The sequence below is a fragment of the Candoia aspera genome, chromosome 3, assembly GCF_035149785.1.
Source record: "Candoia aspera isolate rCanAsp1 chromosome 3, rCanAsp1.hap2, whole genome shotgun sequence".
In the NCBI taxonomy this organism is placed as follows: domain Eukaryota; kingdom Metazoa; phylum Chordata; class Lepidosauria; order Squamata; family Boidae; genus Candoia; species Candoia aspera.
In genome coordinates this window covers 208,777,238-208,804,739 of record NC_086155.1, presented here as the reverse complement: position 1 = coordinate 208,804,739, position 27,502 = coordinate 208,777,238, and the positions used below count along the sequence as shown (strand labels likewise).

The following is a 27,502-nucleotide window of genomic DNA, read 5'->3' as shown; positions in this document are numbered from 1 at the left end:
AAAATGCAGACAATCACCAAATGGAATCAAAGAAATGAAGAAAACCAACTCCTTGCTGCCATCTAATAATTGCCAGGTTTTTGCTGCCAGACCTTCTGGGATGGAGCTCCATTAGTGCTGAGGTCCTGCTCAAATGGCAAAGGGGGCAGACCTGGACGGCCTCCTGGCTCCCCTGCTTTTAGCTCATTCTGGAGCCGAAGAAAGTGAGCTGGGAAAGTCGGATTTGGAGAGAATGGCGGGTGCAGGCAGACAAGCCCGCACACCACCTCCACACCTCTGCCCAGCAGCCACAGCTGATGCCTCCTGGACAAGGCTGGCGCCTTCACAACCCTGTTGGGCCTTGGTGCCCAGTGAAAGTGCTGTGCCAGGCAAAGCTACATGCCCCCAGCCAGACACAAGTGGGGCATTCAGCCCTCCCTGAGATCTCCAAAGCCTACGAGGGTGGCAGAAGAGCTCCAATCCCTACTGTATTTGGATCCCAAGATGCTTCTGCTAACCGGGGGGCCCAGCTCCTCCCAGAAGGCACAGCAGAATTCCAGGAAGCAGCCTTTGAGAAACCAGAGTCTGGGGGGCCACGTTCCTGCTCAGAGAGCCAGAGAAGCCACTCACCAATGCTGCCCCCCTCGGCCACCGCCCCGAGGTGCAGCCGGCTAGGGCTGCAGCACACACCCCCGGCCTGGAGACAGTGGCCCAGCCCAAGAGGGGCCCTGAGGAGGTCGACCTCTCCCGCTCACATCAGCTTGCAGCAGCGCCTTTTTTGTGCCGGCGTCTCTTCAGCTGGAGCAGTCAACTTGAGGAGGGGGGGGTCTCCGCTGGCTGCTGTAAAATACACAGCATTGTGCTCTGCCGTGGGGTGCGGGGCCTCGCTGGGGTCAAGCAGGAGGTCTTCAGAATGGGGGCGCTGCAGCTTGGCCGCTGCCCGCTGGCGCTTGAGGTCCGCTAACGTGTGGCGAGCCTTCTCCTTGCTGAGGCCGGCCGCAGGATCCTCCTGGGCGGCCACCTGGTAGGAAGAGCTGCGGTCCAGCCGCTTGGAGAAGTGCTGGGAGGGGGCCGCGCCATTGCGCTCCTCTGGCCCTCCCATTTCTGCTTCAGGGCCCTGCCGGGATGCAGAGAGGAAGGGTCTAGCCAGACCAGAAGCATACCAGGAATCCCTCCCCCTGCACATTAATGCGCCCGCAGCAAGGATCGGGGGCCACACATCTATGGAGGGCAGGCTTCCTCTGTGCAGCTGGGTGGCCATCCCTCTCTGAGGAAGGGGGGAAAGTATTGTGGGCAGCAGCCTCTGCCCAGCTTAGGTGCTCCAGCCAGAGGGAGGGTAGGGTTGGGCAGCAGTGACAGGGGCCGGACAGGGAGGGAGCCCCCGCTGATCTGCCATCGCTTCCCTGGCAGCAGAGCTTCCGGTGCTTTGTCTTTGCAGTGCGTTAGCTGGGAAGGCCCCTCATTCAAGGGAGACGTAAGTTTTGGGGAGGGCCAGCAGCCTCTTGCCCTGAAAGCCCATTCCCAAAATCAAAGACAAAGGCCTCGGCGGGGCTCGGGCGGAATCTGAATGTGTAATTTAAAGTTTATGACAATGGAACAAAACACTGTTAGTTTGCCAGCAACGGCTCCTGGGACGGAGCCGTGGCGCTGCGGGAGGCGCGGGCTGAAAGCCCGGGCTTGAAATGCCACCGTGCCTCCATCTGAGAGGCTGCTCCACTCTTGGAAAACCAAAAGAGGGCAAGAGAAGGGCTGGGGCTCGGGGGCAGCTGCCGGACCCTCCCTCCTGCCCTCTCCCCACCTGGGCTTGGAGCTGTGCATCGGCCTGCCTGTCCTCGTCCTCCAGCTCTCCCTCACTCCGCCGCTGCTGCCACACAATGGCCTCCTTCTCGTGCTCCTTGCGATAGAGGTTGGTGCGCTGTGTCACGCTGACCCGCCTCACCACTTTCCTGGGGGGGGGGGGGCGAGGGACAGTCAAGGGTCCTCGAGGGGCACCAGGGCTGGGGAAACTCCTCCAAGACTGGCCTTCAGGAGCCCTCCCTGCCCTTCCTCTCCCCCCCCCGCCACTTGCTCTGGCCAAATGCGGTCCGGCCACCCGGCCCCACCCCACCCCCACGGCCGTGGGAACCCACCCTCGGCTGCCAGCACTGGACGTCCGGCGCTGGAGCAGCGATTTGTGCTTGTCCTGCGATTTCATGATGGTGTCCTGCTTGTGCTTCAGCTCCAGGAGCTTGGCGCGCACATCTTCATCTGCACACACGTCTGGCAGGGAGAGAGAGAAGCAGCCTCAGTGCTGCCCAACACCCCATCGCTCCTGGGGGGCTCCCCACACGAAGACGACTTTCTCAGAACACGCTCCATCCGTTTTCAGGTCTGCACAATCCACCGAACTGCAAACTAACCCAGCAGGCTGGGCCCACCCAGCCCGCCGAGCCAAGGCCAGCACAAACTGAGCTGCACACGTGTGAGCGCAGGGACCAGATATTGACTGGCATGATTAAGCCTGCTGGGTGAACTCAGTCCTGCTTTTCCCTTGTTACTCGCTGTCTCCCCAACTGCAGAAAAATCTGGGCTGTGTGAGTGTGTCTGTTTTAAAATCACTGGTTCAATACAAACAACCGCAAAGGGTAACAGACAAAACGCAGTTCGTCTCTTCCTCCCGCACCTTCACCAAAGTCTCCTCCAGGACCTTCTTCTCAAATCACACACAAGAGCAAATCACGCTCACTGCTGCAGATTTTCCCTTTTGCACCGCAGCAGAGGGCTCGCATTCGCAGAAGGGGGTGCGCATTTTACACGTAACGGCCCTGGACTGCCAACGCACCAGTTCTGGCCTGCTTGGAGAGCATCAGAGCCTGTCCAGAAGCTCCAGAGGGGAAGCCAGGGCCCCCTCCCTCGTCCTGCCCCCCCAGCACCTCTTGCTCACCCAGCGGGGTCTCCTCCAGCACCGACCTCCCGTTGAGATCTGCTCCGTGGGCCACCAGCAGCTCCACCAGGGGAATCTGCCAGCAACGGAAAGGGGTCTCAGCAGCGCAACAAAAGGAGCATCGGAGTTCTGCATAAGGGTGCCCACGCGCCAGGCACAAAGGCGAATTAAGGGTGAGGCTGGGCATGGGTGGGCTCAACGGTGCCTTCCGACTCCAGGGCTCTTTCTAAACCCACCGTCTGTCTAGTCAGGAACACAACTCATTCACAGGCCTTGCAGCCTCAAGATGTGAGACTGGTTTAGGTGTCTTTAAAAAATGGGGACTGGAGCCATTGGCTTTGCCTCTGTAGGGAAGAGCAGCAGGTACCCCTTCATAGCTCTGGGAGGGTCCTTTTCCAGAAAGACAGGCAGAGGAGGCAAGGGTGGAAACTCGGGGAGAGGGATTCGCTAGGAGGGTTTCTGCTGCGGTGCACAGTGCGTTCCGGATTTGTTGGTCAAGGCGAGCGGCCGGGCTCTGTTCAGCCATCCAGTTCCTGAGTTTTAAGCAGACGGGGACGGTTGCTCAGAAAGCACGCTGCTTTTTAATAGAAAATACATGCTGAGACTCTAAGGACACTCCATCCTTTGCCTCTTGCCATCCAATGTGCTCTGCAGGATCAGGGCACTCACAGAGCCCCACTTATGCCAACCCGGGCCTTCCCTGAGACATCTAGAGAAGAGAGCCCTTCCAGGGCCCTGTGGAGGAGAGGCTGCCTCCAGATTCCTGCAAGGCAAGGCCCAAAAAGCCCCATTTCTTGCAAGAGCTGTGGTCGGTCTGGGACTTCCACAAAGGAGAAGTCCTCTGGGACGTTCCCAGGACAGAATTTCTGATGCTGAAAAGAATCCGCCTGCCTCCCTATTTGCTCCACTGACGCCAACGAAGGAAGGCTCACTCCTGAATGGCCGGCAAGAGTTGGGAACTCCACAGCCCAGCTGACACACCACTTGGACCCGAATTAAGATGGAGCCTCTTCCTTTCCTTGTGGCCTAGAAGAGCTGCTGAGTTGCCGGCTTTCCTGCCAGCCGGCTGCCTTTGCAGGTCGGGGCTCATTATGTTTAGTGGGGAGTCCCAAGAGGCACCTCAGCTCTGGACAGGTTCAGATGAACTGTGTGGCACTTGTTCTGTCTGGGTGTCAGAATCCACAATCAGATGAACACAGTGCCTCTGATCCTGTTCTCCTGCCAAAAGTGGTAACGCGCGTTCAGCCTGGCTGTGAACTGGAAGGGAGGGGGAGGATTCCAGAGCGGCGGTCTATTGTTTGGGCAAACGCCAGGAGCCAAGGCCGAACTCTTTGAGGACACCTGGAGCAGGCATGATGAATATGGTTGAAAGGGGGGTGAGAAAAGGCAAGGAGGGCGGCTTGCTCGGGCAGCAGAATGTTTCTTAGTCAGGAAAATAGGCGCGAATAACCAGCCGCAGCTTTGCTTTTGAATGGGATGTACCGTTCCAACGATAAAGGCTTTTCGGTTTCTATACCGAATGGACTGAAAGCTCTGATACTGGGAAGAAAGAGCTGCCTCAGCTGGCTCGGTCCTGTGCGGGCAGCAGCAGGGCAAACCCCCACCAGGGCTCCCACCTAAAGGCCCCAGCAAGGAGTCAGCAGCACTCACCTGGCCCCAGCAAGCGGCAGCATGGAGCGGCTGCCACCCGTCTTCATCCTTGACGCTCGTGCTGGCTTGATGTTCCAGCAACAGCTCAGCAGCCTCCAGATAACCACTGGCTGAAGCGATGTGCAGCTGTGGGGCAGGAAAAGCGGAGGTGTGATTCTTTAAGAGAGCGCAATCCACGGGGGCGGGCAGGCGACTGGCAGGGCCTCACCTGCAGCCGCCCCGTGTGCCTATCAAGGCTAAGCTGAGGCAGACTGAGTTCCACGGGCCTCTGCAAGGAGGAGCCCCAGCATCCGGTCAGTGTCTACCCTACTCGGGCTATCCTCTGAGGAGGGAAAAAGCACAGCTGTTCTGCAGAGAAACTCGGGAGGACTTTTTCGTCCCAAAAGTCACCCCAAAGCTCAGTGTCAAGGATTCTGCTCACCAGGGTGGCACCGTGGTCCAGCGGTGTATTCAGGTCCACCCCTTCTTTCACCAGCCGACGGATGTCGCCCACCATGGTGCGCTCAGTAGCTGAGCGGGCCTCCTCGATGGTCTCCTGAGTGATCTCTAAGGAGAGACGGGGAGAAGGGGCAGCTCCAGGTCAGAAAGGGGGAAAAGCGATGGCAGCTCCATCGGAAGAGGAAGGGGCCTCCGAGGAGGGGCTGCTCAGCCGCTCCCTTTCTGCCTCTAGGGCGGTGCTGCCCAAACCTGGGTGAAATACCCAGAATTGGGCAAAAGGTTTTTCTTTGGGTAATGACACACGGACCCATTAGCCAATCACAACGGGACATTTGAATTGACTTAAAGCGTTGTACCTACATTTACCTACATTTCTGATAAGCGGTTTTGGGTAAGGAAGGCAAAAGTTTGGGAAGCGCTGATCTAGGGCACGGCTGGCCCCAAAGCAGGATGAAAACCCCACGGCTGTCTCCCACAGAGCCTCGCCCCTCACCACCAGGTCCCTGCTTCTGGAGGACAGCAGCCCCATCCGCAGAGACGCAGGAGATGTCGAGCTGTCAGAAAAAAACATCCTCCGGCTGGGGCTCCAGAAGAAACTTGCAGGAATGACAAGCGTGTCTGCCCTACGCTTTCTGGGGGCACCAGCCGGGAGTGCTGGAGTGATTCTGGTTGCAGGGAAGGGGCCCCGGGGTCCTTCCGTTCAAGGTGTCCAGCCCAGTTGAGGCAGGCCCTGCGGAGGGGGGCTGGAGAACTCCTACCCTCTTCCAAAATAGGGAGCGAGGCCTTTGCTTTCCCTTTTCAAACGGACCTTTTAACTTCTGGCACGTGGAACTGAATGCTTTTATGTTGCTATAATGAGTGTATGTCAGGACACGGCACGTATCGCCTCCTCGGTGGAATGCAGACAACACTGTGCTGACTTTCAGGGAGACCTCCAGCTGCTCACCTAGTCCACGCTCTCCCTCTCCCTCTCCCTCTCTCACGGAAAAGCCTTCTATGACAGCCTCGACTGACCAAAGGCAACGGAGCTCAGTATTTAGGATCGTGGCATGTGGAAGACTGCAGGTTAATACGCAAGTAAGAGGAGTAAGTGGTAAAGGACATTAAACGCAAGAAAGAAAAGTAGACGTGCTGCACGTCAGTGAAATTAAGAGAAAAGGGAAGGATGTCACTGGCTTAAATAACGCTGGGCTGATCTTGTACAGGTAGTCCTTGGTTAACGACGGCAATTGGAACTGGAATTGCTGTTGCTAAGCGACATGGTTGTAAAACATGACACCGCTTAGTGATGGCAATTCTGGCAGTCCCAGTTGTCATTAAGCAAGGACCGTGCGGGTCGTTAACCTCACATGACCACGACTTCTGACTTCCTGCTGGCTTCCCCGTTGACTTTGCTTGTGGGAAGCCAGCAGGGAAGGCCACAAATCGCAATCAGGTGACCGCAGGGACGCTGCGACGGCTGGAACTCCTAGGACTGGTCATAACTACCACTCATTCAGCACAGTTGTAAGTTTGAACGGTCACTGAACAAGTGGTCGTTAAACAAGGACCACTGTATACTGGACTTGATGAATACCACGCAGGGAACTAAACGTGAGGTTTAAGAGTTAAAATTTATGTCCCAGGGGATATTTGGATTCACCTAGGTTCCGCAGGTATGAAAGCAGGAATCCATGGGCTGGCAACACTTCTATTTCCAGCAAATGTTGATAGTGGAAACACCAAAGAAGAATCTTGGGGAAAGTTGCAACTTTCTGAATGAATGTGATCCAGAGGGAAAATGTACAGTATTCTGTCAGGTGATATGCAAAAGTGGATGGGAACGAGACAAGGAAGTATAGAATAAGTGACTGGGCATTTGCATACCCAGCAATGAATGAGAATGGTGGCTGATGAGAATTTGCTTACAAAAAGGACTGCTTTGCTTCTAATATGTGGCTTAAGTGTATTCATGCATATGCAAGGCAAAGGAATGAATATTTATTTGTCACACTCTTTAGCACCCAACTCGTATTAAATACAAATCTAAAAGGATGATGGACCTGATTGCTTATGAAAAAAGGCTGTGAGAATCAGGTGATGAGGCAGATCATTTTTTGTCATATCAAAGGTAGAGCTTGAGAAAAACAGACATGGAAGAAAAAGAAAGAAAGGAGAGTGGAAGTAGAACAAGTGCGGGAAAAGAAAGTTCAGTCCTGCATGAAAGCGTACTAGATTAATCTTCCAGCAGAATGAAACGAATGTGCAACAAGCAAGGAGGATACGGGAGCTGCATGGGACAGAGTGAACAGGATTGTGTTACGGAGCACCACCGAAGCCTGTGGAATTATGCTAATGGGAAGTGTCTAAATGGAAAGACAAAGTGCAAGAAGCCATGGATGAGAAAAAATGCTTATAAGGTTGCTGCAAAAAGTGAGGATGAAATATTTGTACATGTGCAAAGAAAAAAGGGTGGTTCCAAAGAACGTAGTCAAAGAGTGTAAGGCTCGGCTGAGATAAAAAGAGGAAAATAAAACAGAGTGATTTGGATGGAAATAAAAAATTGCTTTGCAGGTGGATGAGGAGGGCTAAAGAAGGAGCGTCCAGCAGAGCAAATGGACCTAGGAAGAAAGGTAAGGAAATGATTTGCAATGAACCGGACACAAGGACAGCAGTGTGGGAGGAGTTCAGAGGTTTGTGTGGGGATGACAGCAACAGATCAAAGAGCAGAATGGAAACATGCTTTAAATGCTAGTTTCCAAGCCAAAATGTATGTAAAGGAAGTCAAAGGAAGTGGGAACATGGAGGTGCTTTGTTGTATGGAAGCGAGAGGCGGGTATCTCAGGGGAAACATAAAAATGGAATGCAACAGGAAGAGGGCATTAAGGAGGTGTGGTGATGTGCGACAAGAAGAACTAGGCCAAGAAAGTGGGTGCTGAAGGAGTGGGCGTGCCGGAGCAGGAGACCAGTATGGAAGAAGTAAAGAAGCACCTGAGATGGTTTGGCCATATGGAGAGAATGAATGAGGATCAACTGCAAAACAAGAGGGAGGGGGTCGAGAGGGAGGGGAAGGCTGAGAAGACCCTGGTGGGATGGAGACCTTGAGATCCCCAAAAGAGAAAGAGGTGAGGAGCTTAGAGAACAAAAGGTGATGTGTGTAGCAGCACAAAGGTGTGGGGACGCAGGGTGAAGGATGCTGGGATTAACTAGTTTATTTGCTTGTCTTTGTCTCCCCTCGTGCCTCATTTTTTTAATTAACTATTTCTTACCCCTTTTCTGCACTTTGCGTAACACGGCTGGCCCTGAAAGGGAACAGCAGGACGAGTCCATATCTAGGCATGGCTGTTACACCACGTTGCTCTCTGGCTAGTCAATCTCCTCGGGAGGGTCTTGGCCTTGGAAGGCCAGAGAGTAGTATCTAAATGAACCAGCAGCTGGAAAGCAAGCAGCATCCTCGGGGGGTGGGGGCAGCAGGGAAAGGCTGAGGATCTCACAAAGACGGGCAGGGACTGGCCAGGCGACCCGCCAGCTCCTCCCACAAAGTCAGAGAAGATCAAAAGCAGCAGCTCCGGAGAAAGGGAATCTGTGAGGAAAAGCCTGTTTCCAGCTCTGGGATGGGCTCAGGGGCAAAAGGACGTACTATGTTCTGTTACAGATGCGGTTTGGACTCCAAAAAGGTACCTTCCTTCATTTACACAGATGCCAAGAAGCTTTTCCTTCATTTTTATGTGTCTGTCCCGACTGGCAGCTGGGTGCTGCTGAAGGACTGCCGCCTTCAGTCCCCTGCCACAGGCTCCCCAGTTTGAAAGAGGGCCGTGGCCCGGAAGGGCCTCTGCTCCTCGACGTCAGGCCTGTTCCCAAGCGAGCCGGGGCCGGAAAGGGAGGCAACAGGACGTCGGCCAGGCCAGAGCCTCCTTGGCCACGAGCAGCTCGGCAGCCTCCTCCCGGGGCAGCCTGGCCAGAGAGCGGAGCGGTGGGAGGAAGGGAGCCAGCAGCTCCTGACCCTACAGGCCGGCTGAAAGAGGCGAGAAAGGCAAGAGCCCAGGAAGGAGGCCCCTCACCTCGGTCAGCCATGGCCGTCTCAAGGCAGTCCAGCGTGGCGTCGTCCTCACAGAGGTCGTACGGCATGTTTCCATCCGAGTTGACGGCAAGCAGGTTGGCACCTCTGGAGGGAAAACGCGGGGAGGCTGTGAAGCTGGCGCGTGATCTCCTGCTCCGCACAGCTGCCGCACGCAGCAGCCAACGCTCGCTGCTGGGGGCCGAATGTAACAGATACATGGAGCTATTTTCGTCCTGGAGCAGCCTGCCTGCACGACACGCTCTGCCAGCAGCCTTCGGCGGGCGAGCGCAGGAGATTGGGTTTCTCCTCTCTTCCCTCCCCTCCGTTTGGGCCGAAACCGCACACTTCCTCCAGTGGCTCCTCATCTCCCCCTCCCTCTGCGGGGCCCAGACCATTTTAGGAAGATGGACCACACACAAGACCGGCTCTGCCACCTGGTGACTGCACTGCCAACACCCAGGAAGCGTGAGCTCTGCTACTCCTCAGCTGGCAAAGATGGAGGGGGTTGCGGGAAGGAGAGGTCTCTCCCTGCACACATACCCCCACGATCCTGTTGCCAAGATAATGTCTGCCTGTTCCTCCGGCATCTCCCCAGCTCTGCCAGAAGGAAGCCGGAGACTGTGCCTCACCAGCCGATTATGGCCTTGCAGGAAATTTCAGGTAACTTCCAGGCTACCTGAGGGACCATCTCCTCCCCAAAACATGGACCCTTCCCACCCGGTCATGCAGAGGGGGCATGCTACGGATCCCGCCAGTAAGGGAGTTCCACCTGGCGGGGTCCTGGAGGCGGGCCTTCTCTGCAGTGGCCCCCGCCCTCTGGAACGTTTTGCCCCCAGAGGTGAGGCAGGCCCCTTCGCTCCCGGCCTTCTGGAAGAACTTGAAGACCTGGCTCTGCCACCTCGCCTGGCGTGGGAGGATATTTATATTGGTTGTTGATATTCTAATTATATTTTTATGGCTTTAATTGTTGATTTTATTGTGAACCGCCCAGAGTCCCCCTTTTTGGGGGAGATGGGCGGTGATATAAATTTGAATAATAAGTAAATAAAATAAATAAATGCCACAGGAATTCTTGTCCCTCACGCTTTTGGCAGTTGCCTAACAGGAGGCTATACGGTGTGTCCGCCCAAGATTATACTCTGGGACAAAATGTGACTCTCATAATCCTTTGTGATGATGTGTATGATTCTTGAAGAGTAAGTCCACAAATCCTACTTAATGGCTACACAAGACAGACAAGCCCCAGGGAAAGAGCAGGGCCTCGTGCGCAGGCCTTCTCCTCTGCCCAGGTTAATGCCAGAGGGTTGATGAATGTGGAAATGTTTCTGGAACCTCAAAGGAAGAGCACCAGAGGCTTCATCCTCCCCAAATGATGGCGGGGGGTGGGTAGTCTCCTGCCAGCAGCAACCACATCCAGTGCTTAAAAGAAGGGTTTGGCAAGGGAAGACCTTACCCAGACCGGCTGGGCTGTGTGGCTGGCTCAACAAGGAGCCCGTGAATTCCAGCCGGCTCAGCGCTCCTGCGCAGCAAAGGGAGGCTCTTCTGTGCGTTCCCCTGTGCGTGAAAACATGCGCACACGTCCTGCTGGGCTCGCTCCTACCCCCCGCCCCAGGAGCACTGCTCAGCCTGGGCCCTTGAGAGGGACCGTGTTCTGTTCCTGGGGAGCTGCTCAGCACCGTGCACAGCACCAGGCTCAGGACCCTGGAAGGAGAATGTATTTGCTGAGGGCGGGGGCAGGAAAAGTACTGGGGTAAAGGGTCCTGTCTGTCCCAGCGGCTGAAGAAGAAATAGTAATAAAGTATCCAGACTTACATTATTTGCACAATCCTTCAAGTTGCTGAAATGACCGTAAGCTGCCAACATAGTCCTGACTCTCACACGCAGCCGCCACACAGCCTGACTGCCCTCTCGGGCCAGGCCAGCCCATGTCCCACAACAGCTAGCCGAGGCTTCCTGAAGAACCCACACCCCCGGCAGCCACAAGCGCAGGCTGATTTTTTGCCCAGCTGCTTGCCCCATACCTTCGAATGAGCAGCTCCACCAAGTGCAGGTGCCCACAAGTGGCAGCAGCGTGCAAGGGGGTCCAGAGTTCGCTGTCGCAGGCACTGACATCAGCACCAGCTTCCAGCAGCAGCTCTACTATCTCCCCATAGTCGTCAATGCAGCACTGGAAAAGAGAGGAAGAATAAAGGAACGTGTGTCCTAACAGTCAGGAACCACGCTGAGATGACGAATAGGTCTCTAGTGTTTATTACTGCTACATAAGACAGAAAATCCTGAAGAAGCGTGGGAAAAACCCAGACAGATCAACCCCAAAAGTCAAGGTGGGTCTGTTCTGTGTCTCTTTGAATGGCTGCTTAACTCCTCAGTACTACGCATGCGTTTTCCCCCCTGGATAGGGGCCCCCTCCTGCTCGCCATCAGTACTCATGACACATGAGGGGGCAGAAGAGGGCTCTGGAAGGCCCCACGTCTGGTCCAGAAGCTCCACGTAGCCTGAAGACACATCACCTGTTTGCCTGGACAGGAAGTGTCCAATGGCCAGAAGGTTGCCAGGCCTTCTCTGCTGAAAGGGGAGCACTTCCCTAAGCACTCAGCCTCTTCCCACTGATCCCTCTTCCTGGCTTCCCACTGATGTCAGTCTCCTGGGACTCAGAAGCTGGGCACATGTCAAAAGCAGCAGGGTTTTTTTTTTCCTTTTCTGTTCATGCCACATCTTAACCACCAGGCCTAATTCACATAAAATTTGAGCCATGCGCAAGATGCTGGATCTCAAGACTAATTTCACAGCTGTGCTTGGGCAGGAACTGATCCAAGCAGAAACCACGCACACGCAGTCAGTGAGGATGTACAGTCAGGACCAGAAATATTGAAACAAGGATAACTGTTTTGGCCTCTGGCCTCTGTACACCACCCCACTGAAGTTGAAAGGAAACACAGCCAGATGGGAGCGAAGTCAGGACTTTCAGGTGTAATTCAAGGGGTCTGACAAAAGGGGGGCACTAACCATTCAGGAAGTGCAGCCAGCGGCATACACGCACCCCCATCGTTGGCGGCTCATAAGTAAGGGAACGAATGGCTGACAAGCAGCTGCATGGCCAGGTGTGGCCTGTTTCCTGGGTACCCCATGACCAATCAAGCAGATAAAAGGCCTGGGGGTGGTTCTGAGTCTTACATTTGCATTTGGTAGCTGTTCAGTGGAACTCTCAACATGAGGTCCAAAGAGGTGTCCATGCGAGTGAAGGAGGCCGTCATTAGGCTGAGAAAACAAACTAAACCCATCAGAGAGATAGCAAAAAGATTGGGAGTGATCAAAAGAACAGTTTGGAACATCCTGAAAAAGAAGGAATTAACTGGCAAGCTCAGCAACAACAAAAGGCCTGGAAGACCATGGAAGACAACTAAAGTAGATGACCAACCACAGAATTCTGCTCATGGTGAAGAGGAACACTTTCACAACATCTAGCCAGGTCAAGAACGCTCTTGAGGAGGTAGGCATGTCATTGTCGACATCTACAATCAAGAGATGGCTTTATGAATGTAAATACAGAGGCTTCACAACAAGGTGCAAACCACTGGTAACACTCAAGAACAGAAGGGCCAGATTAGACTTTGCCAGCAAACACCTAAAAAAGCCTGCCCAGTTCTGGAATAAGATTCTTTGGACTGATGAAACCAAGATTAACTTGCACCAGAATGATGGGAAAAGTATGGAGAAGGAAAGGAACAGCTCATGATCCAGAGCATACCACATCACCTGTCAAACATGGTGGAGACAGTGTTAGGCATGGGCATGTATGGCTGCCAATGGAACCGGGTCACTGGTGTTTCTTGATGACCTGACTGCTGATCAAAGCAGCAGGATGAATTCTGAAGTGTATAGGGCTATACTTTCTACTCAGATTCAGCCACATGCTGCCAAACTGATAGGACGCTGCTTCATCTTGCAGATGGATAATGACCCAAAACATACAGCAAAAGCTACCCAAGAGTTTCTCAAGGCAAAGAAGTGGGATGTTCTTCAATGGCCAAGTCAGTCACCTGATCTCAACCCAACAGAGCATGCTTTTGACTGACTGAAGACAAGACTGAAGGCAGAAAGACCCACAAACAAGAAGCAGTTGAAGGCAGCTGCAGTAAAGGCCTGGCAAAGCATCTTGAGGGAGGAAACTCAGCATTTGGCCATGTCCATGGGTTCCAGGCTTCAAGCAGTCATTGATTGCAAAGAATTTTCATCCAGGTATTAAAGGCTATCCTTATGTTTGTAATGACATTGGTTTGCTCTGTTACTTATGAGCCACAAACAATGGGGGGGGGTGTATGCCACTGGCTGTACTTCCTGAATGGTTAGTGCCCCACTTTGTCAGACCCCTTGAATTACAGCTGAAAGTCCTGACTTCGCTCCCATCTGGCTGTGTTTCCTTTCAACTTTAATGTGGTGATGTACAGAGGCCAAATGCCAAAACAGTTATCCTTGTTCCAATATTTCTGGTCCTGACTGTATGCCTCTTGCACGTTACATCCCCAGATTCTGCTTTCTGCTTTAAGCAAGACGCATCACAACAGGAAGTCTTGGGGTCCTGAACTACTGAAGTGCAAGACTGAAGGAGATTCTGCAGCAAGCTAACCCACATTCTGCATAAAGACTTCCTGGATATCCTGCAAATGAAGCAGGCCTTGCAGCAACTGCTTCCCAGAGTTTGCCCTGGTAATGGCTTGGCTGGGCTGGACTGTCCAATGAACAGCCATTGCCCGGCCCATCTTGGTCCATCGGTGTAATCTTATGGTCTGAAAACTGGCTTTGAAAAAAGAGGGAACTGGGTTCTTCTGGATGTTGAACTTTACACTCAGGGCCACTCTCTATATTTACACAGCACAACTGCAGAACTGCCAAAAGGTTTACAATCCAAGACAGAAGGAGCAAAGGGAGAAGGTAAAACCTGCACCTTAAAAAGGTGGGATTCGTAACCCATCCCACAGCCATTGGCCTGCTGAGTGCCAAACCCTTCTGGGCATGTGAAGAAGCAGGAGCACCCTCTTCTCAGTATCGCTTCTACATGCCCCACATGCAGCAACAAGAAGTGACCACAACTTGTCTGCCATAGAATTTTAGTTATGAAAAGAGAAGTGTGAGTGGAAGAGAACAGGGAAAAGAACAGTCGAGGGAGGAGAACTAAGAGAGCAGCAATTAGACAGGGATGAGGATGTCTTGGTCAAATAAGGGGACCCACGTTAGAGAAAAAAAGGTGGCCAGGAAGCCCAGAAGGCTGGAGGGGAGGGGGCGTGGAGAGGATCTGGCCTCCAGGACAGACTTTCCCACTCTGATCTGCAAACTACAGTCCCCGCCCCAGCCCACCTCTTTTCCTTAACTCCCCCCACAAGGAATGGAACCTGACTCAGCTGGACGTGGGACCCCCTGGTAGCCAAGTGCTAAAATGAGAAGGAAGACGAGGCCATGGCTGTCCAATGTCCTCTTCCAGGTCTCAGGGCACCAAGTTCCCACTGGGCATCCAAGAAACACGGTGACCCCCACTCCTGCTCTACCTCTGCAGCCCAGCAAGGAGAGAGGGCCAAGAATATTCAGTGCCCCAAGGCACAGGCTCTCTTCTTTTCCCCCAGTATATGCAGGAAGATTGGCTTAAATGTAGATGGACTGCAATGTGAATTATTATTATTATTATTATTATCATTATTAATCAAATTTGTCACCACCCATCTCCTCCCACCAGAGGGACTCAGGGCGGTTTACAACAAAATAATCAAAAAACAATAAATATATAATAAAATTCCAATATAAAATATACTATAAAACAATTTCACAAAGCTACTAAATATAAATAAAATCCAGATGGCTGTGGTCTCATTCAGTCATTGAGTAGGAGGGGCACTTCAAGGCACTAGCCAACCCCAAGTATGACTACTGTATTCTCCTCCCTGCCCCAAGCCCGGTGGCAGAGCCAGGTTTTCAAATTCCTCCAGAAGGCTAGGAGCCAAGGGGCCAACCTTACCTCTGGGGGCAAGATGTTCCAAACGGCAGGCTCTACTGCAGAGAAGGCCCACCTCCTGCACCCCACCAGACGGAATACTCTTACCAACGGGGTCTGCAGCATGCCCTCTCTGCATGATCAGATGGGATGGGCTGATGTAGCGGGGAAGAGGCGGTCCCTCAGGGAGCCTGGTCCCATGCCTGGGAGAAATATTCTTGTCGGGGGCATTTGGCAGAATGAACCATTTCAACACCCTGGCATTGAGGCTGGCAAGGGAGGTACACAGGGCAGTGGCAATAGCAGCAGCCCAGTAGCTCTCATCATCACTGAAGCCCACACTGTGAAGGGCAGGTGAAGAAGGCACAGCAGTTTTCTGCAATGCTGTCTCCTGGAATTCCAGAAGCTTGTGCAATCTTGGGATTTCTGAGCATCCCTAAACTCTGTTCACTGGAGCAGCTACAGGCCCACTACACAGTCACTGCAGTTTCTAGTTCAGTGGCCATCTTGCATCTCATTCCTGAGTCCCCCTGGCCCTACTGGTGGCGTAGGATGCAGCCTCCCCCATCAGGTGCCCTCTGTATCTCCAGGCCCATAATTCCCACTCTGGTTGGTAGCAGGTATTATGGTGCTCTGCTTGGTCACCGCACCGCTCTTGTCAAGAGGAAAGCAGCACCACCAGCAAGGCAGGAACCCGTGGGATGCTAAGTGAGAGTGTGCAGAGGCCTACTGTGCTAACAAAGCACCTGACATCTGGCACAGATGGTGAGACACTGGAGGACAGCCGGAACAAAGTATTGGGCTCACCTGGTGCAGTGCAGTCAGTCCATCCTCATTGTACAAGTTGGGGCTGATGCCACTCTGAAGGAGCTGGTGAACTGTAAAAGCAAGAGATTTTTCAGACAAGGGGCTCGGGATTTTGCCCTAAACATGGCCCTTCCAAGCCAGTCAATAAAAGCCCAACTGAAGTATGCTTCACCATCTGCAAGGACCCCGGGATCCCGGATCATTCCAGGAAACTCTGCAAATGCTAACTTGGTGCCAACAGTCACCCAGCACCAAGCTTCAGAGACAAGGGGTTGAAGCGGGAGGGCACTGGCAAGGATCGTGCTGTGTGAAGTGGAACAATATGTCTCGATTTAAGAAAGGATTCTTGAAATTTCTGTCCAGGAAACTGAACATTTCACCCAGAAAAGCAAAAATATGAAAGCCACTCTACAGAAAGGGACATGGTTTGTCAGAATCACTGCTTGGGTTTCTGGTTTGGGTCCTTTATTGATTACAACTCCCTCCTTGGCTCAGTGATGTGTGGGGACGCCAATGCTTTGGGGCTGAGGTCAGAGCACAGGCAGGTCCAGCACCACATTTCAGCACAAGAGGGCGCGTCCTGTTCCCTGAGGAGACATTAGCCTTAACACAGGGGGTGGCAGAAGGCATCCCCACTGTCAAGTCCTGAGCGCTGGGACTGAATAATCCCAAGTAGCAACTTTCCAATAGCTGCTTGACAAGGAAGCTGTGACTCCTGGGGCCTGTGCAGTCCCACCCTCTTCGCAGTCCCAGCAAACAGTCCTTTGATTTTTTTCCTCATATAAAATAATAGTTTTTATTTTGTAATTCAGTGGTTACTATTTTTACAAGGTCTTCAAGCACACCAGTTTCAAGCACTGTGCATCAGTTTAGATCTTTCAGCTACTTGCTCTTCTGGATGATACCATTCTCTAGATTGGAAGGCTGTTTCTGGTTGTTTCTGGACAGTTACCTTGACTACTACGTTTGGTCACTGACAGAGACCTGTTTTTCACACTGATTTCTTCCTACCTCACCTGAACTAAAACCAAGGCCCAAAATCTAAAGAAATTTAACTCTGCCCTACACATGGACCTTTCTGGAGCTTCGCCTGTTCACATACCCACTTGCTCTCTCTGCCCTTCCTTTTACCTGCAGGGGTGACTACACGGCATGTTCTGTTGGTCATTAGTGTAAGTGCACGGGAATTATCTCCAGTTTCAATATCATATCACAATATTTGAGAAACAGGATGCCAACATATAACCAGCCTGTTATGGATCAATCTAGTATAGGGCAATTACAGGTGAAACTGCTGGGGCCTGAGCATATCCATACTTGTGGTGCACCAGAAGTTAAACAGATCGGGCACTCCAGTGAGCCAGAGGCAGGGAGCAGGTTAAACCCCCAGAGGGTCCTATCCCAAGCCTTTACCTGGGCTCAGAGACCTCCGTGAGCCTCCCTGAACTGCAAGTATCCACCGTCAGTTGCTGATCCCAGGCCTGAAACTGCCTGGAGCCCCAGGTTGGGGTGGAGTTAGCTAGGACTAGGACAGGATTTAAAGATGGAATGTCAACAATGACAGGGAAAGACGCCAAGAATAACTGCATTCAGTTAAGAAACTGAGCAAACACGCAAAGACCTAATCTCACATACACCACCAACAAACCATGCATTTTGCCAAGGAAGCAACAGTCCACATCCTCCTTCCTGGAGTCCGTAAGCACCTGCAACTCTGCCCAGGGTAACCGAGTGTTGACTGAAAGGCTACCTTTCAGCCTCAGCAATGCGCTGCAGCTGCACAGCCCATCCCTGGAATCCTGCAAGCAAAGCTGAGAAGCACCCCACCCAGCCAGACAATTCTGCCTCTCAGCAGCCGCCTCTGGGAATGTGGGATCAGCATCCAGCAATTCCAAGTCGCTCTTGGTTTCTCTTCCTTTTCTATTGCTCAGGAATACACAGGGTGCACGTAGGGATAGATCTGAAAGCTGGTTTACTCCACTCCTGTGCTCCTCTGCTGCACAGACCTGCCAGTTACCACAGTCCTTGATGAATTAACTCCAAAGCCTTGGGAGAAATGCTTCTTAGAACCATAGAACTGCATGCACGAGGTTGATGATGTGGGAAAAAAATGAGAGAAGGGAGCACTATGTATTTCTTCTTGAGCTTCTTAACAAAAAGCAGAATATAAACTTAACACATAAACAAAGTTGAGTGAACAGCCAGCTGCAGCTAACAGGGTGTCTTAACCGAATGCATTAAGTCCAGGCTTTATCTGCAAGGAGGGAGATGAGAAATTAGACACTGTTCCCTTTTTGTTTTGCTCTATTAGAAAAACATGCCTTACCAGCAGCAACGCGGCACCCCCCCTTCATTATGGTAGAACCAGGAAGTCTATAATCTTTGTGGACATAATACCACTGAAGAGGACAGTCCAGCACACTTGGTGATGAATTGATTTTTAACTGCCTTTAAAGATATTTATCGTGATTTATAGTGCTCGCTGCTGTCTTTTTATAAAGAAAGACAAAGTGACTGCTAGAGAGGGCAAAAAAAATCAAGAAAGAAAAAGATTGTGAGTTAATATACTCAAGAATAAGTTTATAAAAGTTGGACTCTTGATAATCCTCCCAATCCATTTGGACAGTCACTCTGGCATCAGCTAGGGCATCAGATCCCATTGGGGTGACTCAAATATACTCTCCCAGTTTTCTGGTTACAGAACTCCCACTGCCCAAGGATGAGATCCAGTAAACGTGGCCCCCGTCCCCATCACCCCCAGTTAAGGCAAAACCCTTGAGCAGAAGGCAAGCTGCCACAGCACTAAAACTCACAGCCGGCTTCCTTCGGCACTCAGGAGTGCCCTTTCTGCCTCTGGGTCACCGGGGCAGCTCTTCGAGCCCCAGATTTTTGGGGAAGCATGCCCAACTACACAGAAGGGAAGGCCAGGTGCCCCCCCCAACCCCATGGGTCCCAGGATTCCGTGGGCAGCTACATCAGAAGAGTTTGCTGCTGCTGTGCCTCAGACAAACTGGGACATCCACTCCCATCCCACATCTTCCCCCATGCTACAAACTGCCAGGGACATCCCTGCCTTGAACAGCGTCTCCCACACTTAACCCTGCAGCGCTCCTCTCCTCCTGAGCCGACAGCACCCTGTCGGTTTCTGGAAATAACTGTGGTGCCTGGAAAAGAAATACAGAGAACTGCCCCCAAATGATTCTCCATTCCTCAGGACACGCAACAGCATTTGGACAGACAAGATCCCCACCTGCCCCACGTGGTGTGGCCAAGAGGAGAAACAGGATTTTCTTAGCCTTTAAAATGCCGGAAGGCTTTCCATTGTCCTTAATCCACCTGCATCAAAGAAGCCTCAAGGTAGGAAAAGGGGGTGGTGAAAGAGGTCTTTGGTTGCCAAATTCTCCAAGAATGACTACTGGATGTTCTTGCCCAGCAGTAATGAAACTGAGGTGGCACGGCTGCAGAACCAGAAAAGCCTGCTCCAGAACCAGGGCTGGTAGCCCTCCACACACCCCACACCATTATCCCCTCCCTTCGTTCCTCAGTAGCGACTGCCAGAACAGATTGGATCTGACTGTTTGAAATTACTCCTATTTTTAGATCCCCTGCTTTTCATTCAAGCCTCACATCTGGTTGTCAGTTAGCCTGGCAAAGGCACAGGCAGGATTGTGTTAGGCAGCCAAGAAGCAGCCATTAAACACGGGGGGTCGGGGGGGGAGTCAGCACCTCAGAGGCACACGTGATGGAGGTGGGGCAACCTCTGAAGAGCAAGTTTAATCTCAGGAAAACAACAGCTGGACACAAGGCCACCATTATGGTGATATCTTGAATAGCAAGCTAAGTTCCTATTCCAAAGACTTTATATGATGGTTGGGTTCATACAATGTGCTAAGCCCAGGCTAACAAGACATAACTGCCATGTTCACAGAACGAAGAAACCCTATTATGGCTTGATTCACACCAGATGCTAAGACAGTATGCTGATCTGCAGACTGCTCAACCACATTTTAGCCAAATCGGCAGGCTGTGTGAGCCCAGCCAGCATACAAGACGCTCGCCTCCATTTCTGAAAGAGGAAACATGGAATATCTTGAGTGCACCACTACGCTGTACACAACTTTTACTTAGAGTTATACGGACAACCATCTGTTGTCTTGCAAGAAAGTCTCGTTCATTGAATCCCTCCTTGCATAGAAAGCATGAGGATGCTGAGGGCAAAAGTGGGCTTGGGATGCACTTGTGGCATCATAGTCAAAAGATGCCTAAAGAGACTGGCTCTGCCCTTGACATTGGCAGGAAATGCTGTGCATGGCACAGGTATGACTAAGGCTGCTCACCTAGTCTACATCTTCTCTACTATGCTAAAAAGATGAAAATCTTAATTTTTCATTTAATCAAGAATAAATAAAAAGTTATGGTATGTATCCCAGAAAGGAGGGTTAGGTATTCCAAATATTAATATGTATTAAATAGCTAATCAAATGAGATATGTTCCTAATATGATATATGGACCAGAAAAATTGATTTGGGGAGAAATGAAGTTAGGGGAGATAAGGACTGTTTTCTTTTTATACGAAACAAAAAGTTTTAGTGAAATAAAAAACCCAGTAAGTAATGCTACTTTACAGATTTGGCATAAAAATGAAAAGATATTTAGCCCAGGAATATCACCACTGACTCGAATTGTAGATTTAGAAAAATTTCCAGAGAATCTTAAGGCAGGATTAATAAAAGATATGGAGCAAGCTGGAGTATTAAGATTGAAAGATTGGTTAAGTAAAGTTTCTAGTAGAGAGGATATAAAAGGAATATTTGGACAGAGTAACGTATCTTGGTATAATGTACTGCAATTGGAGTCATGGACTAAGAATTGGGTAAAACAATATGGGAAATGTAGACAATTAACAAAATTTGAGGAATTAATAATACAGTTAAAGCAGAACGGTACAGACAATGTAATAAAAGGGTTAGTAGGTAAAATTTATAAAATACTGATAGTAATTTAGCACAAGGAATGAAATTTAGTTGGGAGAGTGATTTAGGTATTAATATTACAGAGGAGGAATGGTCAAAGATTTGGACACAAAGAATTATGAAAAATATGTCTGTTAGAATTAAAGAGAATTGTTATAAGACAGTTTGGAAATGGTATATGACTCCAATAATGTTAAACCACTATAATAAAAATAATTTTAAAAATTGTTGGAGGTATAAAAAAGAAATTGGGACTTATTTACATTTATGGTGGGAATGGGAAAAGATTAAAAAAATATGGGAAAAGGTTTTTCCTGAGATCAATGAAATACTATCTATTAATTTGCAAATAAGTCCAAAAATTGCATTATTGTTAAATTTTGGAAATACGAAATTAGAGTGGCAAAAGAAAGAGATTATAATAATTTTTGTTACTGCCTTAAGATAAATAATAGTTAAAAAATGGAAAGTGGATTATGAGTAAGAGCTTGAAGATTGGTTTAAAGAAGTATGGAATATTGCTATTAATGATAAATTGACATGTGAACTAAAATATAAAAAGGGTTTGGTGAAAAGGAACAATTTTGATGTTATATGGGGTGAATTTCTGGAATATGTTTTTGTTAAAGGGAAGGAAGTAAAACCAGATCAATATATATTATCTTTTTGGAGAAGAGGACTTATTAAGAATTATTAATAATAATGTGATAATAAAAGTAAAGGGATAAGGAGGGTTATAGGTCCCACGGGTAATGGGTGTACGTAGAGGTTAAGTTATAAAGTTATGTTTTGGTTGTTCGATTGAATTATTTTATTTATTTTTTGTTATTTTTGGTTGTGTGTTTTGTAATTTGTAAGAAAATTTAACAGTTAAGAAAATCTCAATTGACCACAGCCATGCCAGGTAGTGGAGATCAGTATATATGGGTCCATTTGGTGATGACCAACATATATGGAAGATTGAAACTTGGAATATAAGAACATAAATGGTCAAAGATATGAATTAATGAATGAAATGAAAGAAAAATAGATATCCTGCGTGTCCGTGAAACAGAAAGAGGAAGGATCTAATAGACCTGAATGAAAATGAGTTGATCTTGTGGAGTGCATTTATTTACTCTATTTGTATATCACTGAATCAAAAAGATTCACAGCAGCCATCCAATAAAATGTACAGCCAATTAATATGTCCACAATAAACCTAATTAAAATAAATAACTGTAAGATGATGATGATGATGATGATGATGATGATGATGATGATGATGATAATGATGATAATGGCATAAACCAGCAGTGGTGGTCCCAGTGGTTATCAGGACACTGGGTGCCATACCAAAATGCCTTGGAGGGCACTTAGAAAATCTGTGCATAGGCAAGATTTCCATCTGTCAGTTAAAAAAGGCCACACTGCTTGGATCCACACATATACTATGCCGATACATTACGACATCCGAGGTTCTTGGAAAGAACTCAATGCAACTGAAGGCCAACACCAGCTAAAGAACTGGCAGCTGTGATATCATGTTGTTGTGTATAATAATAATAATAGAAAAAACAAGTAACACAACCAAAATACAAGACAGAAACAGAACACAACGGTTAAATTGAAATTAAAAAACACAGGAGCATAAGCAGTACCCCGCTGGATTGGTGCCCATCTTGTTGAGCAGCCTGTTCTCCCAGTGGCCTGCAACTGCCCACGGAACCCTATGAGTCTCCCAGCAGATGGCCTTCAGCCTACCCTGCTGCCATCCAGGTTTGTTTTTCTTTTAATCGTATGGCATAGCAGTTCGGTGTTCATGCTTTTTTTTCTTGCTGGGAAATCCTGGTGAGGTCCAGCAGCCAGATGTGTAGGCTATTTAGTCGTGACAAGTCATGTTGCCCGGGGTGCACCACGAGGAGGCTGGTCTACACTGCACTGAGTTGGGCTGAGAGGGAGGGACTGGCCCAAGGTCACCCAGCCGGCTTCCGTGCCTAAGACGGGACTAGAACTCTCAGACTCCTGGTTTCTAGCCCAGCACCTTAACCGCTAGACCAAACTGGCTCTCTGCCATCCAGGTTAATAGTGACAGATATTACCAAATGCTCTGTGGAAGAACCCTATCTAAAGCAGATTCTGGAACACTGAATGGTGCAAATCTTAATTCCAGGAGGAGGCTCCTCCATAAGGCCAGAGCAGTAACTGAGAAACAGCACCTCCCAGCCTCCATTTGTCTTTTCCTGTGAAAGGGGGGTACAAGCTGAAGCTTTTCCAGCAAAAAAAAACCCGCTGGGCTGGCTGCTACAGACAGGTGATGACTACATGTGGGAAGGTAAAGATGTAGGCTTAATTATGAATGAAAGGGATAAAATGTATGTCACAAGAGATATATTGGTGTCATCTACTGTAGGATGTATATAAAAGCAGGAATCCACAAATTGGTGGTAGAGAATTTTTAAAAATGGGGAAAATTGTGCAACGTTCTAAATGAATGGAATCTGTGGGGAAATTATTTTATTAAGTAACATGACTGGATAGATGTGAATGAAACAAGAGTACCGAACAAATGACTGGGCCACTTGGATACCTAAGAATGAATGAGAATGCTGACAAAGAATCTGCACAGAAAAAGGTCTTCGTTTCAAATATTAAAGTGTATTCATGCCTATACTTAGCAAAGGAATAAATATAAATCTAAAAGGATGACAGGTCTGATTGTTTATGACGACAGAGCGAGATTTGGAAATGGAAACGAGGATGATCAGAGGTTTTGAATGTGGGTCAGCCCTTTCTTTGGCAGCATCAAGGGTGGCTCTGAGAAAAACGGACATAGAAGAAAAGAACTGAAAAAAGTGTGAAAGTAGGATGACTGCAGGAAGAGAAAAGTGATGAAATGATTTGGGATTAAACCAAAGAGAATGCTGCTGGAAAGAATTAAAGATATACATGGGAATGTTAGTGATGCATTGAAGGATAAAATTGAAACAAATGCTTTGAATTTGAAGATCCAAGGTAAAAACAACGAAAATGAAATAATAAACACAGTAAGGATATTGAAAAGGGGTAAGGCTGCTAATACTGATAATATAATGCGTGAAATCTTCAAGTATGATTGTGGTTTGCTTCTGAAGAGGCTGTTCAACTTGTTGGACACGCATGTGAAGGTTGCATCTGCACCAGATGATTGGAAGAATGCTGTAGCTGTTCCCAGACACTGATGGAGAGGAGGCAGGACCAAGGGAGAAAACTACAGGGGAACGGTTTGCCAAGCATGCCCGCAGAAGCGGTTGGAAGAATTCTCATGGAAAGGGCACGAGGCTTTGCAAGCGCAGTGCACCGTAGGCTGGACAGGTCTGCTGGGAATGTATGAACGGGACAACTTCCATGCGTGTTCGCAGCATGAAAACATACGATAAAGTGAACAGGCTTGAACGATGGAACATTTTGTAAGGATAGGAACTTGAAGATGGATTACTGAATGCAATGACAGATTCTATGATACGAGGAGGAATAGTCCTAAACATTCATGTACAGAAGGCACTAGTTGTGATGGACAAGGAAATGGAATGATCAGTTGCAAGTCAAGGCATCCATGGTGAAAACTAGAGCAAATAAATGAATTTGTGTATTTTGCTAGAATGTTTATCCAAAGATGAGAATTTGATGGAGAAATGTTAAGGTGCAAAATGCTTATTTGTTTGTTTGTTTAATTTCTCTGCTGCCCATCTCGTACACAATGACTCTGGGCGGCTTACAAAGAATAAAAATAAATATAAAAGCATATAAATACAAATATAAATATTGAATATAAAATATAAAATTCAAAATGGGAAATAAGATCTTATCCTAGCACCCTCACAGGGCCAACCACCCCCATGGAGAGCTGTGGCCCCTCCATCCCAGGCGGCATAACCAAGTTTTTGCTCCCTTCCGAAGGGCCAGGAGAGCGGGGGCCTGTCTTGCCCCCGGGGGTAGCTTGTTCCAGAGGGCGGGTGCCAGGGCAGAGAAGGCCCTCCTCCTGGACCCTGCCAAATGGCAATCCCTCATGGACAGGGTCCGCAACATGCCCTCTCTGCCTGACCGGGTGGGACGGGTCGATGTAGTTGATGTAATTGAAAGGTAACATGTAGCTTGTTGTGAAGACTGATTGTTTGTCCAAAAATGGTTGGGTATAAGGGATGCTTCTGCTTCACCCCACCCTCAGGTTTACACCACCTCCAGAACACCGTAAGGGCAGGAGCCGTTTGGATCTCTGGGGGGGGGGGGGTGCTACTCCAGAGGGCAAGCATGGCAACAGAGAAGGCGTGCTTCTTAAGACCCAGCCGAGGACATTGTTTAATTGCGCTCACTCTGCTGGATCTTACTGGGCCGGCAGGAACTATTGGAGACAGATGGTTCCTCAAATAACCCGGCCTACTGCCATGCAGGACTTTATAGGTAATAACCAGCACCTTGGTTCCATCTGTCTGAAAGAACACCAGGCCCACCTAAAGCCAACACTGACCTCTTACAGTTCAATTGTTCCCCACAGGCACCAAGCCCAAAATGCTGCACTACTGCTTCTAGGCACTGCTTTGGTCCCAGCCGTATGCAGGGGGCCACAGACCTCGTAAGCAGCATAGAACAAAGCAGAACGGCTGTAATTTAGAATTACATTTCCTTGGTGCAGTCTAAAATTGCGCTTGCCTTTTTTCACTTGCCTTCACAGTGCTGCCTCTAATTCAATCTGCAATCAGAGCGATTATAAAACCTTTTGTCAATTGCGGGTGATCAGCTTGAATCCTGGGAGCTGCATCCGTGCAGTTTCCTTGGCAGTATTACAGAAGAGGTCTCCCATACTGTCTTCCAGGTTGCCTTTTCAGCTCCTGAATCTAGCCTACAGCCTTTGCATTTCCTGGTGGCCTCCCTTTCAAGTACTCAACAAGTCAGAGCCAGCTTAGCTTTTAAAATCAGCCAAGGCCAGCACGGTTCTGCAAGCTTGCCAGGGCAAGTACTTTAACACACGTATTAAAGTAGCACTCCCACTTCCTTCTAGAGCATACAAGCCTTTGGCAGAAGTTATTACTTCAGCCTGTTTATCTCCAACCCCTCCCCCTAGGATTAAGTTTAAATTCCTCCTGATCAGACTTCACTGATTTTGGCCAAACACATGACCAGTCCTCGTGAAGTGTAATCCATCTCAGGCCAGCAATCTATCATCCAGGTAACCCAGAACATGATCCAGAAACCAAATTTCTTCTGCTGACATCTGATGCCATTCTAAAGTATTTAATTTTCCTTGTCCAGTCCAATTCTTGGATTGACAGAATGGATGAGAACTCTCCCCTACACCCCAAGTTCTTGCACTAGATCTTCAAGACCCAGAGTGATGCGACTGTCACTATTCCTGGGAATATCATTTATGCCACATTAGCAGGAAGGAATAACTGTCAGTGGCTGTTGTGTCACATCCCTAAGCCACGTTCCTGGCAAACAGCATGCTTCATAAACCAGTGGATCATGAGTCCTTTTCTTCCTCACAGTAGTGAGTTACCGGTCTCTGGATTATTACAGAATACTGTTGCCCGCCCTTTGCACCAGAGATCAACCTCCTGTTTCCTGGTGAGGAGGCAGAATCTGTTTCTTCTGTGAGGACTTCAGAGCCCTAAGTTGTAAGGATGTAGAACATCTCCCGTAGCTTCTGCTTCTGGTTGCCACTCTCATCTACACAGCTTCCTTCTTTATTAGATTCCCTTCCTCATGGACAACAGCTTTCTGCTGCAGTGTTTGATTTGAGTTACTAAATCTTCTCCTCTTTCATGAGCGAAAGTGTGGCCAACTGTTACTTCAGTCCTCCTATTTTCTCCAAGCTTGAACTTGCTGTAAATATATGCTAGATTATTTCCAATACCACAAGCATTACAGAAGACATCATCTATTTTTACTTCTGCTCCTTCAGTCACCACCAGTAAATGGCTTTTATTTCTTCTAGTCCCTTCTGAAAGACTTAGATTTAATGGTAAAATTGTTAGGGAAACTATATATATTAAGAAAGATGCATGCAAAAGTCCTTAATTCCATTTGAAGTTATGAAAGTAGTCCCTTTAATATAATCTAGTAAAATATAACTCAGGCACAGAGGACTTTTTGACATGAAATTTTGTCTGCTGCCCAGTGCCAGCTCATTTTTTTCTGCAGTTCTGGAAGGTACATTCAGCTAATTACTTACTAGACAGCATACTTTTCTGCCTTGTGGCAGGTGAGATGAGAGAGGAGTGTTCTTTTACTATATAATTGTCCCTTGCCTCAGGATATTTGTAGAAAAATACATTAGAAATATATTTCTTTCAGTTACGTACCATTGGTTTCCTAATAATAGACTATTTACTCCTTCAAAAAACCTAATGAGCCCAGATGAATTAGAGATCAAACCTTGGGCAATTCTCAAGAAAACTGAAAGAACATTGCAGTCCAGAAAATGCCCACAGCGAAGCGCATTTGCAGAATTTGGGAAAGCTTTTCTCTTGGCTACCTTTTCATACACAGGATAATTGGGAAGGGAAACCACAGGGGGTCCAAAGACAACTCCCAAGTGTTTTTTGCATGTGCTTTCATAGCTCCTGAAAGTGCCACACTGCACAATTTTCAACCAATTTTTGATGGACAATAATAAAGTTAGTGCATCTATTTAAATTTTTAAAAATTAAAAGATCAGACAGAAAATTCTGACCCTAACGGGCAGAACCCA

At 49.0% G+C, this 27,502-nt stretch overlaps 1 protein-coding gene across 1 annotated transcript in view; it reads right to left on the bottom strand.

The window, feature by feature from the left end:
* Nucleotides 1-664: 664 nt before the first annotated feature.
* The window catches only part of PPP1R16A (protein phosphatase 1 regulatory subunit 16A), a 29,631-nt gene continuing 2,793 nt past the window's right edge, over nt 665-27,502 (bottom strand). The window contains exons 2-10 of the mRNA XM_063299789.1: nt 15,820-15,890; nt 11,051-11,196; nt 9,031-9,134; nt 4,974-5,098; nt 4,553-4,678; nt 2,903-2,978; nt 2,109-2,238; nt 1,778-1,925; nt 665-1,096 (exon numbers count right to left, since the gene is read on the bottom strand). Coding sequence (XP_063155859.1) covers nt 731-1,096; nt 1,778-1,925; nt 2,109-2,238; nt 2,903-2,978; nt 4,553-4,678; nt 4,974-5,098; nt 9,031-9,134; nt 11,051-11,196; nt 15,820-15,890 — 1,292 coding nt within the window. The 3' untranslated portion in view covers nt 665-730. The remainder of the gene's footprint in view (nt 1,097-1,777; nt 1,926-2,108; nt 2,239-2,902; nt 2,979-4,552; nt 4,679-4,973; nt 5,099-9,030; nt 9,135-11,050; nt 11,197-15,819; nt 15,891-27,502) is intronic.